We start from the raw sequence: 15,224 nt of genomic DNA on the forward strand, positions 1-15,224 counted from the left end.
TGACTCTGTTATTATGTGTCAAAGATAATATGAGGCAAATTCTTGAGTCCAAATTTATTTTCTCATGGTCTGACCTGCATGATTTTCCATGTTATCTCCCTTTGTCAAACTAAAGTCCCCCCTGCCCCCCTTTTATTCCTGTTCTGTGAGCAAATCTGCAATTACATTCCTTATAAAAGTGTCCGGTTACCTCACCTTGTATAATTCTTCTCCTCTGTCTACTCACCATTCTTGAAATCGTGTTTTCTTCCTCTCTCTGCCAATGTCCCTTTCAGTCACAAACGTTTGTGTTTTTTTAGTCTCTACTACTCCCCCTTTTCCCCGTCTGTCTCGATCAGTGTCCTTCTCTCCTCCCTCCTCCTCACACCTCTATTGACCGCATGCCGACCTGCAGCCAATTGCGTTTGATCGGTGTATATATTAACTAGAAATATGTCCACCTACCTATTAAATATACATAATACTGCAGCATTTTGTCCCCTTGCTCTTTGGTTCACACTCACAGGCATGGGGTAGTATCTACAGAGAGGCCCTGCTGTGTGTCGGAGGTTTTCAGGGCTGCATTTATATGTTGAAGGTGATTTCCTTCACTATTGGAGCATCATTTGTCACCCAAGGACCAAATTAATTGGCTCATCATCGTCCCCAGATTGACCTGATGAATTCTCATTAGTGGATGTCAGCTGCATCAATTGACTCTTGTCTTTCACAGAAATGTTAATGTGTTAATGGAGGAAAATGTCTAATGCATGTGTGTGACAGATCGACACAAAGAACATGTTTAGATACAGAAGAATGAAGCTAGACATGTCTACAAAACTTTATTAACATTTTTTTAATGATTTTTTTGACATCTGGAGTTTAACCTCTGCCTTTGGCTAACAAGGACACACAATTTGAAATGTTCAACACAATAACACAAAACTAGATATCTCTTGTGGCAACAGATGCCTCCAAATTGCTCCAGGCTAATTGGTGCTGTGTAACAAAAAAGAAAAAAACAGAGTTCAGTCAGCTTTGGGCCAGCTCGTAGCCTCAGGCCAAGCAGAACTCTGGTCTAATAACGTGTGGGTGAAAAGCACTATCGGGGATTGTCCTTTCCGCTCTTGAGACTGGATTTTCAGTTTGCTGCTTTTAGCTATTAATCAAAATCTCTTAAACCAGTGACTCTCAGCTGCTTTGCCTCCAGTTTTTGTTGGAATGTAATGAAAATGATCAGTGACCTGGAGAAGTAATATATTAACATCATCCAAATTCTGCCATAATGCTTTGGATCACCCATATGTTCTCCAGGTAACAGCCTCTCGGGTGATTTATACATTTATTTTTTTACACTTTTTTCACTAAGTACTTGATGGGAATATGAATGCCTGTAGGTATAAAATAAATAAACTAAGTATTTTATTCAATACGGATTTAAGGCTACTTTCTTATCTTTCTTTCAGTTCCTCATCTCATTTGATGACAAAACAAGAATAAGCTTTGTGTTATCACTGAGTCATTAACCCTGCCTCCTTTAGATTAAGTTCCCTGTTGTACAGTCTACGCTGAGATTATTTAAATAGCATAAAAAGCAGAAACAGATTTGTGTCTTTTCTCTAAATGTATAAATTACTGAAAAGATTATCAACCTTTTAAGCTGCATTCATGTATGAGCCCTTTGCACTGTTGTCCATGTCGACATGCCCCCTGTTGAACTTTTAGAAACATACCAGACATTTTCTTTATTAGTGTTACACTTGCATTCTCCTCAAATGGCCTCATATTAATTATCAATGTAGAAGGAAATATCCAAGATACAGAGCCTATATTTAACGATAAGTTTATATGTTTAGGATACAGAATATGTTTAAGGTCCTTTTGTATGATTGCAGAGCAGCGGTTTACGCTAACTGTTAGAGTTAGCCAGTTTATTACTTTTGTCACTGCCTTAGCTTAGCGTGTTAGCATGTTAACACTAACTGCTAACAGCTAATTAACATCTATGCCAAAGTAAGATTCAACTGAATAGAATTTAAGTATCCAAGGTATTCAGGTCAAGACCTGCTAAGGCTAAAAGAGTGTTTAAAAGAGTTACACAATACCTTGAGGGGGAATAATGTATGTATACTATTCCAGGTACAATTTAATTAACGCTACTTTCTTTGTGGATCATACTAGATATTTTATTTTAATACATGCATCATTTATAAACCAGCTCTTTGGTCCAACATGGAAATACAAACTTGATATAGGATATATGTTTTATCTGAGGTTCAGATTTGAAGTTTCCAAATTTGTTAAGTTTTATTTCAACTTAATCTGAACTGATCCTTTAAACATGTTCCACAGTTTGAAGTTCATAAAAGCCACTATACTGCTTTGTATGCGTCTCCAAGGTTTTTTTTCTTTCTTCCCGCTGACAGAGACAGAGAACTGTTAGGCTAGTTGCTTCACTTTCGTCGACTATTTCTCCTTGATTTGGATTCAATCATCGCCATCATAGTTGCAAACCTTAAGGCGTTTTTAGATTCCAAGAGAAGAGATGAAAGGAGGATGACATGGTTGTTCAGCCTCCCAAAACCCGTCTTTTTGCGATCCAAATCACTGGGTGTCAGAGTGAGGGAAAAAAACTACCTGCAGTGGCGTGGAGAATATACGGCAGAGTCTGTCTACTGACTTCCCTCTTTCCTCCTATTTCATCTCTCTGCTTGTCTCCACGGTGATGTGAAGGCAGCCTGCTGTGTGTTTGACTGCCTCAGTCTGCGTAGCGCTGTGTGTGAGCTGGGTGGGTTTGTTTCCTGCTGCGCTGAGTTTTACCTATAATTAATTTGTCAAATAATCTGTCGGGATTGTCAGGACTTTAAGAGTTTCCTTAGACAGATCATCTCTTTCTCTTTTTCTCACTTGCAGTTGGTAAGTTTTGTAATTTACTAAAAGTCTCAAATAAAGTGTGTTGCCAGTTTTATAAAAAAAAATATAACCAAATGAAAGCACTCTAATAAGTCCTTAGAATAAAGGAAAATCCAAAACACTGTTGTTGTAATAAACAGATCTACAAAATGATTTACACTGTTTTAATGTTGTTTTAAGGGCTCAATGACTGTATTTAAAAACGATAAGCCTGTCTGAAACTGGCATATTTACACTGATGTTACATTTACAGTGCTGTTGATTGATGTTTTAACCGGTGTCAATGGTGGAAGTCAAATAAAAGTCAGTGCGGTGGGACGGCTCGAGGCACAGTTCAGCATGTTTGCATAAGGATGGTTCAAATGAAGATAAGGCAGGCTGGTACAGTGTAACAGTTGTTGTCTGGGATTAAATTGGTTCCCATTTTAGAAATAAGTCTGATAGGGTTTCCGGTAAAGCTCTGTCACTTCAGAATATTCTACTTTGCAGACAGCAACTATTCAGACACTGTTTACAGACATCAAGTCCTTCTCATAATTTAAGTTTATTAAACACTCCAGAGTTCAGTGCAGCTTTTGCTTTACAATGACTAAACTGAAATACCTGTGTTCCCTGTTAAAGACTAATCTTACGGTATCAGCCTCTAAATGGGGATATTTGGTTGATAATTTAAGCTTAAAGGTTAACACACCTCATCTCAATCTGATCAAACAAAACAAGCTTAGCCCAGGAAAGTGAAATCAAGTTTTCATTTGATTCTTACAGGAAACTTTTTATCATATCTTCCTTATTTCAAATGTTGGCAGTACATTAGAGTTGCTGGTTAGACATGATTAGTTGTGATTACTGTGTAGAAGAACCATTAATTATTTATTTGTCTGTCAAACCCAGTTTAAAAATGTGCAAAAATGTCCTAATTCTCTTTCTTTCTTTTTTTCTCTTCCATTCTGCAGTATACCTCGTCTCTAACATATGATGGCGTCCTTGTAATGGCCGAGGCCTTCCGCACCCTTCGGCGTCAGAAAATTGATATTAGTCGTCGTGGTAACGCTGGGGACTGCCTTGCCAATCCAGCTGCTCCTTGGAACCAAGGAATAGATATGGAGCGTGCTCTCAAACAGGTTGGCACAAGTCCGATGTTGTAGAGTTTAGAACAGACAGATTGGCAAATGCTTAGACAGATGTTCACAGATAGATACACGCACAGACACACAAGCATAAACACAAACAGAGTCAGTGAAACATCTGGGATGAAAAAGGAGAAAATGTTCCAGAATAAATCAATGCTGACGTTTCAAATTCTTTTAGGACTCTGATGAAGTATATGAACTAGAGTCAATATACACTTACCGTAAAACACAAACTTATATTTCTACATTTTTGGGGACACTGAAACTATTTCCATTAACTTATAAGGTACCTATCTTAACATTTACAATGGATGCTATATGTCTTACTCCACATCTTACCCTAACTTTAAGCTTTTCTTATCTGAAAAGTTTCTGTTCTCATTGTTGTTTTCTGTGGCTTTCCATTCCATTTTTAACAATATCACACAGAAAACAGCAAAACAGAGCTATACCATGATGGTGATAAAACATTACTACCTCTTATGGAGGCAGGCAAACATTCAAGCATCCAACCAAAAAGGCCTGCTGCACATTCTCAATTATAGCATTAGTTGGTAACTCATAAGATGCAGTCTTGAATGACTTCAAACATGGCCAACACAAAGTAAAAGCCTGTCCCAATTACAGTCTGGGGGGAAACGTGAGTAGATACATGTCAACTAACTATACAGAAGTATTCAGTTACATTGCTTTAATTTACTAAATGTAACAATAAAATCATGTTTTTGGCAAATGCTCAATATATGCAGAACTGTATCTTATAGAGATAATCAAGTGTCACAAAGACAGCAATACCTAGATTTGACGTGGTACATTGGATCTATGAAAGAGTTTTCCAAATCATGTACTCAAATGTTTCCGTTGTCCATCTAAAGTCATCAGAGGGAATTTTTATTTAAAGCAATACAATAAGTTTTAAGTTTGAGAATGACTGAGTATTATAATTAAACTGAGCAAATGAGAGATAAGAGCCTCTTGTACAAGTGTGCTTTAAACAAAAAAAGAGTCTGGTATATTATTCAACTGATGTTTATAAAGGCCCCAGCAACTGTTCAATGAAATATGGAAGACTTAAAACTAGCAAGTGTAACTTTGAGTAGTGTTTCGTTTTGATTGTTTCCCAAGTCCTGACTGTATTTGTCGCTGTGAACTCAGGTGCGCATTCAAGGCCTGACGGGGAACATTCAGTTTGATCACTATGGTCGGAGGGTCAACTACACTATGGACGTGTTTGAACTGAAGAGCAACGGACCACGCAAGGTAGGTTTGCATCATGACATAGACAAATCTCATCACATTCAGTCTCTGTATTGGCAGGCCTCTTTTAAGAGGACATGAGCTCGCTGTTATTATTCAAGGATAATTCCTTTCATTGGCTGCATTTTTCTTCTTTCATCCATCTTGATGAATGACTATTCAAGAAATTAATTCTTTTACAGCATAATTACCTTCATAATCGTTGATTATTAACGGTCTCACTGCAGTAGTAGTAGCTTTTGATAATAATAATAATGCCTTAACAGCTTTTCTCAGTGTACATTTGAGAGAACCTCCCACATAACCTGGGGAACATAAAACTGTACACAAGAAAGACTGAACATAATCCTTCCTTATGATAGCGAAGAGAAGGTTGGAAGAAGTCATAATTTCTCTATACTGGAAATAAAAGGAAATATGTAGCAACTATAACAAGAAATAACACCATGCTCCTGCTTCTCAAGTGTTCCTTGGACAGCAATGTGTGTTTATTGAAAGTTCTTGGCTCAAACTCAATATCTCTCAATATCTTGTAGTGTTCCTTTGGGAAATCTGCAGGAGTGAACTCGTTCAGTTGAATTTTTCTTATCATTCTTTTCTTTTAACCTTATTTCACACAGGTTCCAGTGTTTTCACCATTTATTTGTGTCATGTCTGTCTTGTTTTCATTGTAGGCATTTTATGTTTAATTTTTTTTGCACAAATTGCTCCATAAAGATGGATTGAATGGATGATACTTTTTTTCTTGGATGTTTTTTTTATCTTCTTCTCACATCTGTCTTCATCTGTTTACTTCAGATTGGCTACTGGAACGACATAGACAAACTTGTGTTGGTCCAGACTGAAAGTACTCTATCCAATGACAGCACAGCCATGGAGAACCGGACGGTAGTCGTGACGACCATCATGGTAAAGTACCCTCAGACTCCTTTCTTTTCTGCCGAGATTGGGGTTATGGGGTTTTGAATGAGGCTTTCCTCCAAAAGCTGAAATTTAGAGTTTACTTCCACAACCCCTCCATTCACCAAAAGTCCAAAGCTTGCGGTCACCTGATTTCCGAGCTCAAATCTTTTTTAACTTATGTAGCACTTGTTTTTAGAGACTTAAAATGGGGTAAACCAAATGACACATTAGGTGTACAGAAGGTGAATAAAATTAGATCTAAAGAAAAAAAAGGACTTTATGGGCATGTTTTGGAAACATTCTTGGTTCAGGTAAAATACTGTGTTTAAAATTAATGTGGTTTGGCTGGACTGGTTGCAGATTTAACCAATATGCAGTCATTTCTGGGAGGGTGGGATAACAGTGAAGACAATTTAATATATATATTTCCACTTAGGGAAATTGTTTTAATTTTGTTTTTTAATCTTTTTGAACTTATTTGAATGCAATCATCCACCCTTGGTTATTAGCCATAGAAATACATGTCCCATAGCAAACATTTTTCAGGGCCTGCAAGTCTGTCTTCCACACAGAATAATTACTGTACAGATCATAGACAGAGCTAAGGTTTGATGGTAAGAATTCACATCCCTGCGTGGTCTTGTATGATACATTTAGTGTCAGAGAACTAGGTTACTAAGTACAGCAAGGGGTTGTTGTGTAGCAGATTTTCAGGTTAGAGTTGTGTGATCCGCACAAACTGCAGTGAGCACGTGGAGCACAGCCAGGAGGAAGTGGCACTTGTCCAGCTAGGAGATTGCACTAATGTTTCATTAGCAGGAAAATCTAAAGCTGACCTGAGATCACCATTTAGAGGTGACCCCAGTCCAGTCTCTTCTAATGGCTTCCACGTAGACACCGGTCTTCAGCCTGGTCTAATTATTCCTCTTTCTTCGACAAACACGGAGGACTAATCGCTGGATTTGTGCACATCCTCTGCTTACATTTGATTTCACTTCACCCATCTGCAGCCTTTTTATGGTGGCCATCCCCTTCCTGTAAATGCAATCAGTCTAATTCAATTGGGCATGCGAAATGATGCAAGTGAAAGCAACTCAAAGGACTAATTTCAGCCCAGAGATAAAACAAGCCACAGATGCTTGAGCTTTTGGCAAGTCAGCATCTTACTTCAAGCTTCATTCTGTCATTCAGAAAACTCCTGAGTATGACCAAAATATCTTTAGTTGTACTTTCAGTGTGCCTTTAGAGCTCATCTAAATACCTATGAATGGACAACTGTACTCAGATGTTGATTTGACAGTACAGTGAAAGTCTACAGTGCCTCAAGTGGACAGAAGTGTTACTAAGCACATGCTGCAGGAAGAGTTCAGAGAAATGAATTCAGCCAGACTAAATGTCCCCAGTGACAGCCCCTCCTCCAAGCGTGCACACTTCCACAGGCGATGTGTTGAACCTCAGTGCAGCATGTTGTGTGGTGCCTACACGGAGGCCCAATACAAGTACATAAATACAGCAACACAATTCATATAAATGAAAGAGCAAATTGTTTTCTGTAAAATACCCCTGTTTAGAACATGTGTGTACGGTGTTAATACAAAGTGTTTGATATGTCTATTTGGCTCGATTTTACTAATCACATTCATTTTGTGTGGTTGTAAAAAGAGATGAGAGTGTGCAGAACAGAGTTTGGCATTACTGCATCTTTCCCATGTGTGCCGCCCTCCCTATTTCTTCCCACCCATGTCTGTCTGCCCTGTTGTCTGACTTTTTCCAACACGAGTATCCCCTCTCTCTGTCTTGTCTCTGTCACTGTGTCTTTCAATCCTTCCTTTGTACCACCATGCCCTCCCCCACCTGCATATTTCTCTGTGGATGGTGACCTCAGCAGGCCTTGGCTAACGTTAGCTCAGCCGCCTCCTCCTCTTTGCAGCCTCTGATGATGAGGAAGCCTCTGCTGCGACACTGATGCGGGGGTCTGCAGGCAGAGCAACAGACTGAAACAGAGTTACCTGAGTCGCACCCCCTCGGAAGAGAGAGGGGACAGACAGACTGATAGACTGAGTGTCTCTAAAACTTTATACAAATACTCTTTTTTGTCTGTTTTTTTTCACTGTGTTGTTTGAAAAGGTGTTTATTTTGTATAAAGATGGGTTCCCTGCATTGATACAAAGAGGGGCTGCACGGATGGAAAGGAGATTAATGAGTGCCATGTTTTGAGCCTGTGTGGAACTGGGCCGCCTTGCTCACCGTGCTCCTGTCTTCCACATGACATAAGCCACAATTGGATACAAGCTCTGCGAGGGATTTCTGTACCCGCTGTCAGATTTTGACATCTGGCCGCACAAAATCAGCAGACCATCAGACAGGCCTGTTAATTCAAATTCTTTGCTCTTCTTTGGAAGAAACAACAATCATCTCTTCTCTCTCTGGTAAACTTGGGAGCACCAACTGATAGACGTACACCAAACTGAATATTTCCTTTCTATATTTTCAAAGTTTTTTCCCTGTAATTTGGGGACAAGGTGAATAGGGGAGGGATACATGGGCAGGTCCTTGTGCTGCCCTCACCTTTCCATACAACTCTCTTGATACTCAAGCTTCATCTTTCTGCTTTGTCGCTCTGTAAATCTACTCAGTCATGCTTACTGGGCCGACTTTCCTCCACAGCATTTTCACTCCTCTGAGAGCTCTACACCTGAATGGAAAGGTATTCAACACTAGTGGCGTTTGTCTCCAGCACTAGAGACCCCCACGCTTCACAATATAAAAGTTTCAACTCCTGCATTATTTAACTCTCACACTAGCATTGTAATCATTATTTTTTTATATGTGAGAACATGTACCTTAGCACAACTGTAATTAAAAATACAGCTTTTGGGCACCGTATGGCCTAGCGGGTATGTCGCGTGACCCGTGTACAGAGGAAATGGTCTGCATCAAAGCGGCCTTGGGTTTGAAATCCGACCTCGGCCCTCTGCTGCATGTCATCCCCCACTCTCTCCTCCCAAATGTCTATCTTAAGCTTTCTTATTTACAAAATTTGCCTAAAAATACATCTTTGAAAAAAACATTCTGCTTTAAAGACTTCATATGTGATTTTTCACACTTAAATGTAGGCTAATATAAATCAAGTATATCCTCTGAAAATAACTCTGTGAGTCATGACTGTCTACAATGGGTGTAACACCCGAGTCCCACTGTCTGTGATGCTTTCCGAGTTTTCCGAGTCCTATCTTCAGTTTGTTTACATCGCCCGGACGGCCGGCTGACTCCTCCCCTCGTGTATAAAAGTTGTTTAATTGAGGGACTAGAGAAAAGAAGAATAACATTCTGTACTCACTGCTTAACTGCGTTTCTAGATCACAGTCATTTCGGGTAAATTTACATGCAGTGTGAAGATACGAGCATAATAAAGATCGCTAGCATTAGCATGCTAACACAACAATGCACCGCAAGTTGTTTTGGTTTCATGCTGGTGCTCAAGGTTTCATGCTGGTGCTGAATGAAAAATTTGCATATAAAGCCTTTAAGTTAAATTGGTGCGACATGATACTTGCTTCGTCTGAAAACCTCGATACATGCAGGATTTGTCATGCAAACTATAAGAAGTACATGTATAAACATGTTCTAAAATAAATAGCACACACTCACACATCTTGTATCAGGGAAGCAAAATCAGTGAGATTGTTTGTTAAGCATTTTTTCTATTTGCTTTTAAGTACTTGGTGTTCTTGTGAGCAGCCCCTGAGGATATGACAGACTCTTGATTACGCTTCAGCATAAGTTAACCACTGCTTACATAATTCCCCATTTGCAATTTGTATGTTTAATTGGCGTTAACTTAGTATTCAATTATTTCAAACGTTCCGACTTGTAATCAAAACAAATTTTTATTGAGTGTATTTTGTATGATAGAGGGATAATTCAAACACAGTGAGAGCCAAAAAGAACTGCAGCACAGTCCTGTTATAGTTCCTCCCTCTGTGTGTCAATAAATGAAAGGTTCATGTTCTTATTCCAGCTCCTCATCAGGATGCATGAAACTCCAACATAGAGCTACAGATGAGACATTGATATTAATTGGGTACATTATTGATGAAAAGTAGTATAAAGTAGGTCAAATTACGTAAACAGAAGACAAAATATGCAAGCTTCTGAAAGTCGGCTTCGGAAGAACATACCACAAGTTCAGCCCAAACTTTGGGGAATTTAAAAATGATATGTATGTTGGTTTAGTAACTTTTTAACAGTTTGATTTTTGGCGGGTTGGTAAGTTACCTGTCTGTGTAATGCTTTTAAACTGGCAGGTTGCATTGGTAACATGCCAGTTGGCAGACTGGGTATACTGGCTGACTATCTGAGTTGCTCTCTGGTTGACTGGTCGACTGATGGCTGAACTGCTTTCCCCTCTTTAATGCTGAATAGCTGTGAGATAATCATGCTGACTCACTGGCCAAATATGAGACTGGATAGATGATTATGTACTGTAATTGCGGCAATTATTTAATGAATGAACTGATTGGGCCACTGACTTACTGAAACAGGCTGTGACTAACCGACTGCCTGGCTCTCCTCTCAGGACATCTCATGGGCTGATTAAATGTCTCGATGGTTGGCTGACTCGTTTTTGTGACAGTCTGGCTTTTAAAAAAGCTGAATTGATTGATTGGCAGCCAGATGAAGGGTGGGACAGTGAGATGATTGTCCAGTCAGGTGCCTCTTTTGAACACTGGCTGGCTAAATGACTTACATAGAGAGTCCTGTGTGCCTCTTTGGCTCCAGTGTGAAGTATTTCATGTCTTATCAGCCTCTACCATTTGCTTCTACAAAGCTGTTCTCCCTCTTTTCCTCCACCCATTTTATCTCTCCGTGTCTGTCTTTTCATCCAGTTTCGGCCTCTTTTACTCTTCATTCTTCTCTTCTTTCTTTCTTTCTTTGTATCGCTCCTTCACACTTCCTTATTTTCCCCTTATAGCTATCTCTGTATTCTGATCTTTCTTCTGTTGTTTCATCCCTCTCTCCATCGTAATTTCTCTTTCATATTCTCTCCCTTTCTTTTCCTGGTCTTTGCTCCCATTTCCTTCCTATGTCTCTCGTCTTTTCACGTCCCTTTTCCTGACCTGACCTTATTCATGAATCCACATGCAACATCCAAGATGGCTCTTTACCAGCAGGAAATACACAGACTAACATCCCAGTGCACACACAAACAGACTCACACACACAGCACTGGCATACTACCTTCACACAGAGACAAAGGCATCTGGTGCAAACTGATAACAGACCTTAAGAAGGATTTAAAGTAAAACAGAACCACTGCTGGCAAAGCTCCCCATAGTATTTTTTCTGCAAATGGGAAGTTGCTTATATATATAAAATCACCTCAACAAAGTAGACTGCTCTGAAATCACTTGACCTTCTATGGTAAACTTGAGGGTATAATGATGAAGAAGGTAATTGGATGCATCTTTATCATTAACACATAGTAAATAAACGGTTTCTCTTGAGATGAATGGTGAGCAAAATTGCTTGCTTACATTTTCAGGGTAGTGTGTCAGCAACTGACAAAACAAAGGGCCAGATCCACAAAAGGACTGCACTGCTTTTGCGGGTGCTAAACCAGCACATACTGCACTGCCAAGCAGATAGCATCCTGGGTGGGCCTGTCTCGTTGGCATCTTTGTAAATTATGGAATATTCAGAAATTTACTGCAGAAGTCCCTTTTTCCTAGGCAAATGTGTCTAGTTGCAAATATCATCTCATCCACAGCGTTACTCGCCACAGGCAGTTAAAGCGATATTGAACGCCATTGAGACCCTTGTCTCTGACCCTTAGCAAGCTAACCATAAGTTAGCTAGCACTTCGCTTAATATGTTAGCTGTCGTGACTAATCAGTAGCTAGCTTATCCTTATTATCGTTTCACTTTAAATATGACACAATAGTAATCTCTCCCGATTTCCAGCAGCATTGTCTTTTCAGGTGGATTATTGTGTAATTCTAAAAGTAAAGACTTGGCTACTGTACAATGAGTGCAATTATTAGAGCATGCCATAGAGAAAGTCATCCAAACCAATTCCAGGCTGGAGATGGTCATAGATAGTCTACTAGATTTTTGTCATTTTATATAATAACGTCTTTCTGGTTACGTCATTAATTCTTCATCTTGCTTCATTTTAACCTGAAAAAAACATTCTGTCTTTGTCAGTGGCAACTCTAAGGTTTATTGTAGGCAACATGTTTGTCTTTCTATTCAAATGATGTGATATTTTTTTGTTGAGCATACACTAAACATTGCAAGCACTGTGGTGTCATTCATAATCAAATAGTTTTATCCCCCCCCCCCCCCCCCCCCCCCCCCCCCCAAAAAAAAAGTACTCTTTACTATAACTTAGATCCAGTTAGTAGCCTAGTTGATGGGTGTTTCAGATAGGCTAACAGTCACACCAGGTTGAAAAGAACATCAATGAAAACTAAAGTTTAAAACATATTTTCACATCACATTTGAATACATTTTATCCCTGCCACAGAGCAGTGCTCATGACTGTGTTGATGTATTAGAGAGCATTTACTTGAAACTGTTCTGCTGTTCATTAACATCTTGATTCATGTTGAGTCGATGGGACGAGCTCCTCGGGTCCTGCTAATGTCCCTGATAATGACATTTTATGAGGAATGTTTCTGTATTTTCTGACACGGGAACATTTCTCTTTTGATAATGATGTTAGTCATAAAAATGGTTGAAAGAAAAAAATAAGCATCAATTAAAAGCTTATTTGTTCGGTTGATGTTTGGAATTAATGTATTTTGTTTCAAGAAATGGCCATGTAATGGTTTATTACGCTTGGGGTGTTCTTTTTCTTTCTTTTGTTTGTTTGCTTTAAAATGTCTGTTTTTCTAAAATGTATTGTATGCTTACATGCTCAAAATGACAATGATGGTATGTTAATGGGATACGAATTCATGTAAGCCCATTGGATAATAATATTAGCATTTTACCTTACATTGATTTCATAGTACTCAAAGAAATGTTTTTTAGTTTCAAACCCTTTGTTTACTTAGAGAGAAAACATCAATTGGTAAATCATCTGTTTGTAGAAAATGGAATACTTCATTGTCAGATTTTTTTTAATCCCTCTGCTGATTGTGTTTGAACTACACCTTTTTTTCAAAGTAATTCCATTTCCTAGATAGAAACTGTTGTGCCGATTCTTCTCAATCTGTATCAGAGTGATTGTATTCCTCATTTGAATCCTTTTAAAATAAGTTAGTTTTCATCAATTCTCTTTAATTAGCTGTCCTTGTTTTCTATGTGAATCAATATCCTGACTGAAGAATTCAATCCACAACATGTTATCATTATTTTATTGTGTTTTATTATCTTCATAAACCATTTCCTGGCGCAGTAGTGTTGGATATCATAGCGGCCTGTTTGATTAATTAGATGAGATTAGTCTTTGATTAAAAAGATTTTGATAGCATTTTAATAGGCTTGGTTTCTGGTGGATTACAGGGTGAGCTGCCTCAGGCATAATACCATAACTCACTGCTCCTGATGGATGCGCTGCCATTCAGAACTGTGTATGTGTGTTTCCTTTTTCACAGAAATCCTGCACAGGCGTACGAGCATGCTCTTTCTGTGACCATGCATGTGTGTTGGCTTTAAGAAAAATTACCAAAGCAGCAGTTTTCTTCCCCTTTTTATTTTCTCCTAGCATTAGAGCTGTAACAAGTCAGGTGCAGGTCCCAGTGGAGGCATGTAGAGTCAGATGAAAGCATAAAACAAGGTGCTGCATGTCAGAAAAACAAGATATAAAACATCTACCTGAGAAATTACCTTTTTCAAAACAGCTCTAATATTATTCCTGTCGTATGAACTGTGCAGCTGTTTTTCTCAAGCTGTGGCTGCTGTGTATTCCCGACAACATGGTTTGTTTGCGAGAGGCTTACATCCTTTGATATGTCAAAAAAAATGTGGATGTTTGAGCAGAGAATCTTCATGTTTTGATCAAAGTGTTGCTTCCGTAGAAGCTGATGTCCATCTGTAGCAGATTGGAATTCTGTTTCATTGAGTTGATTCCTTTGTGTATTTAATAAAGTACTATGTTTCCTTTAGACATGTAATTGACCTAATATATTAGACAAGAATCATTTTCCTTTTTTTAACAATTTTTCTTTGTACAGCATGTACATTTTCCTTCTTTTAATAATCGCTGCTCTCATGTTCCTCCAAACAGCTTTGTCTTTCTCCCTTTATTCTGCTTTCGTAGGAGGGTCCCTATGTGATGCTGAAGAAAAACTGGGAACTTTATGAGGGAAATGACCAGTTCGAGGGATACTGTGTGGACTTGGCCTCTGAGATCGCCAAACACATCGGAATCAAATACAAGATATCCATCGTACCGGACGGGAAATACGGAGCCAGAGATCCAGAGACGAAGATATGGAATGGCATGGTGGGAGAACTTGTGTATGGGGTGAGTTTGGACAGAGCTTTAGTCTTGACTGCACCTTAATGTTTGTTTTATTTTGCTCTGAAGTTGCTTTTTTCTTTACTTACTCATTGAAGAAATCCATCTTAAGAATTCACATCTCAAGATGATTTCTTCAAATTTAGCGTGTTTATTCTCTTTGATCAGTTCAACCTCACTTTATTCATAGATGACATCACCAAAGGAGTCTCTGACCACCTTTACAGGTTAAAACACACCAGAAACATTAGAATCTTATCCATGAGATGATTTCCCAATCACACAGAAAACACTGAGGTTACAGAGTTACGAAAGTGAATACAACAATAATGACAGCATTGATGGGACTCAATTCTTTATTAATTCCACTAATGGCGATTTCATTGGAGCAGCTTGTACATATAACCCAGCAACATTTCTAGTTGTAGGAATCAATCAATTGCTTAGCTACTCAAAATAGCACAGAGAAAAAGGTGCATTTAAATCCCAGACTTTATTAATACATTTGCTGAAATAGTTTTTGATTAATTGTGGAGGCAGCTGAATGCTTGCAGCAGTGTTAGTTCAAGACA

General features: G+C 38.8%; 1 protein-coding gene across 6 annotated transcripts in view; it reads left to right on the forward strand.

Annotated features, from left to right (window-relative positions):
* gria4a (glutamate receptor, ionotropic, AMPA 4a) overlaps positions 1-15,224 on the forward strand; it is a 112,301-nt gene that overhangs the window by 56,499 nt on the left and 40,578 nt on the right. For all 6 annotated transcript variants that reach the window (XM_061046388.1, XM_061046387.1, XM_061046391.1 and 3 more), the window contains exons 8-11: positions 3,846-4,013; positions 5,178-5,282; positions 6,078-6,188; positions 14,452-14,658. In XM_061046388.1, the coding sequence (XP_060902371.1) occupies positions 3,846-4,013; positions 5,178-5,282; positions 6,078-6,188; positions 14,452-14,658 (591 nt within the window). The remainder of the gene's footprint in view (positions 1-3,845; positions 4,014-5,177; positions 5,283-6,077; positions 6,189-14,451; positions 14,659-15,224) is intronic.

Source organism: Labrus mixtus, chromosome 9, assembly GCF_963584025.1.
Source record: "Labrus mixtus chromosome 9, fLabMix1.1, whole genome shotgun sequence".
Classification (NCBI taxonomy): Eukaryota; Metazoa; Chordata; class Actinopteri; order Labriformes; family Labridae; genus Labrus; species Labrus mixtus.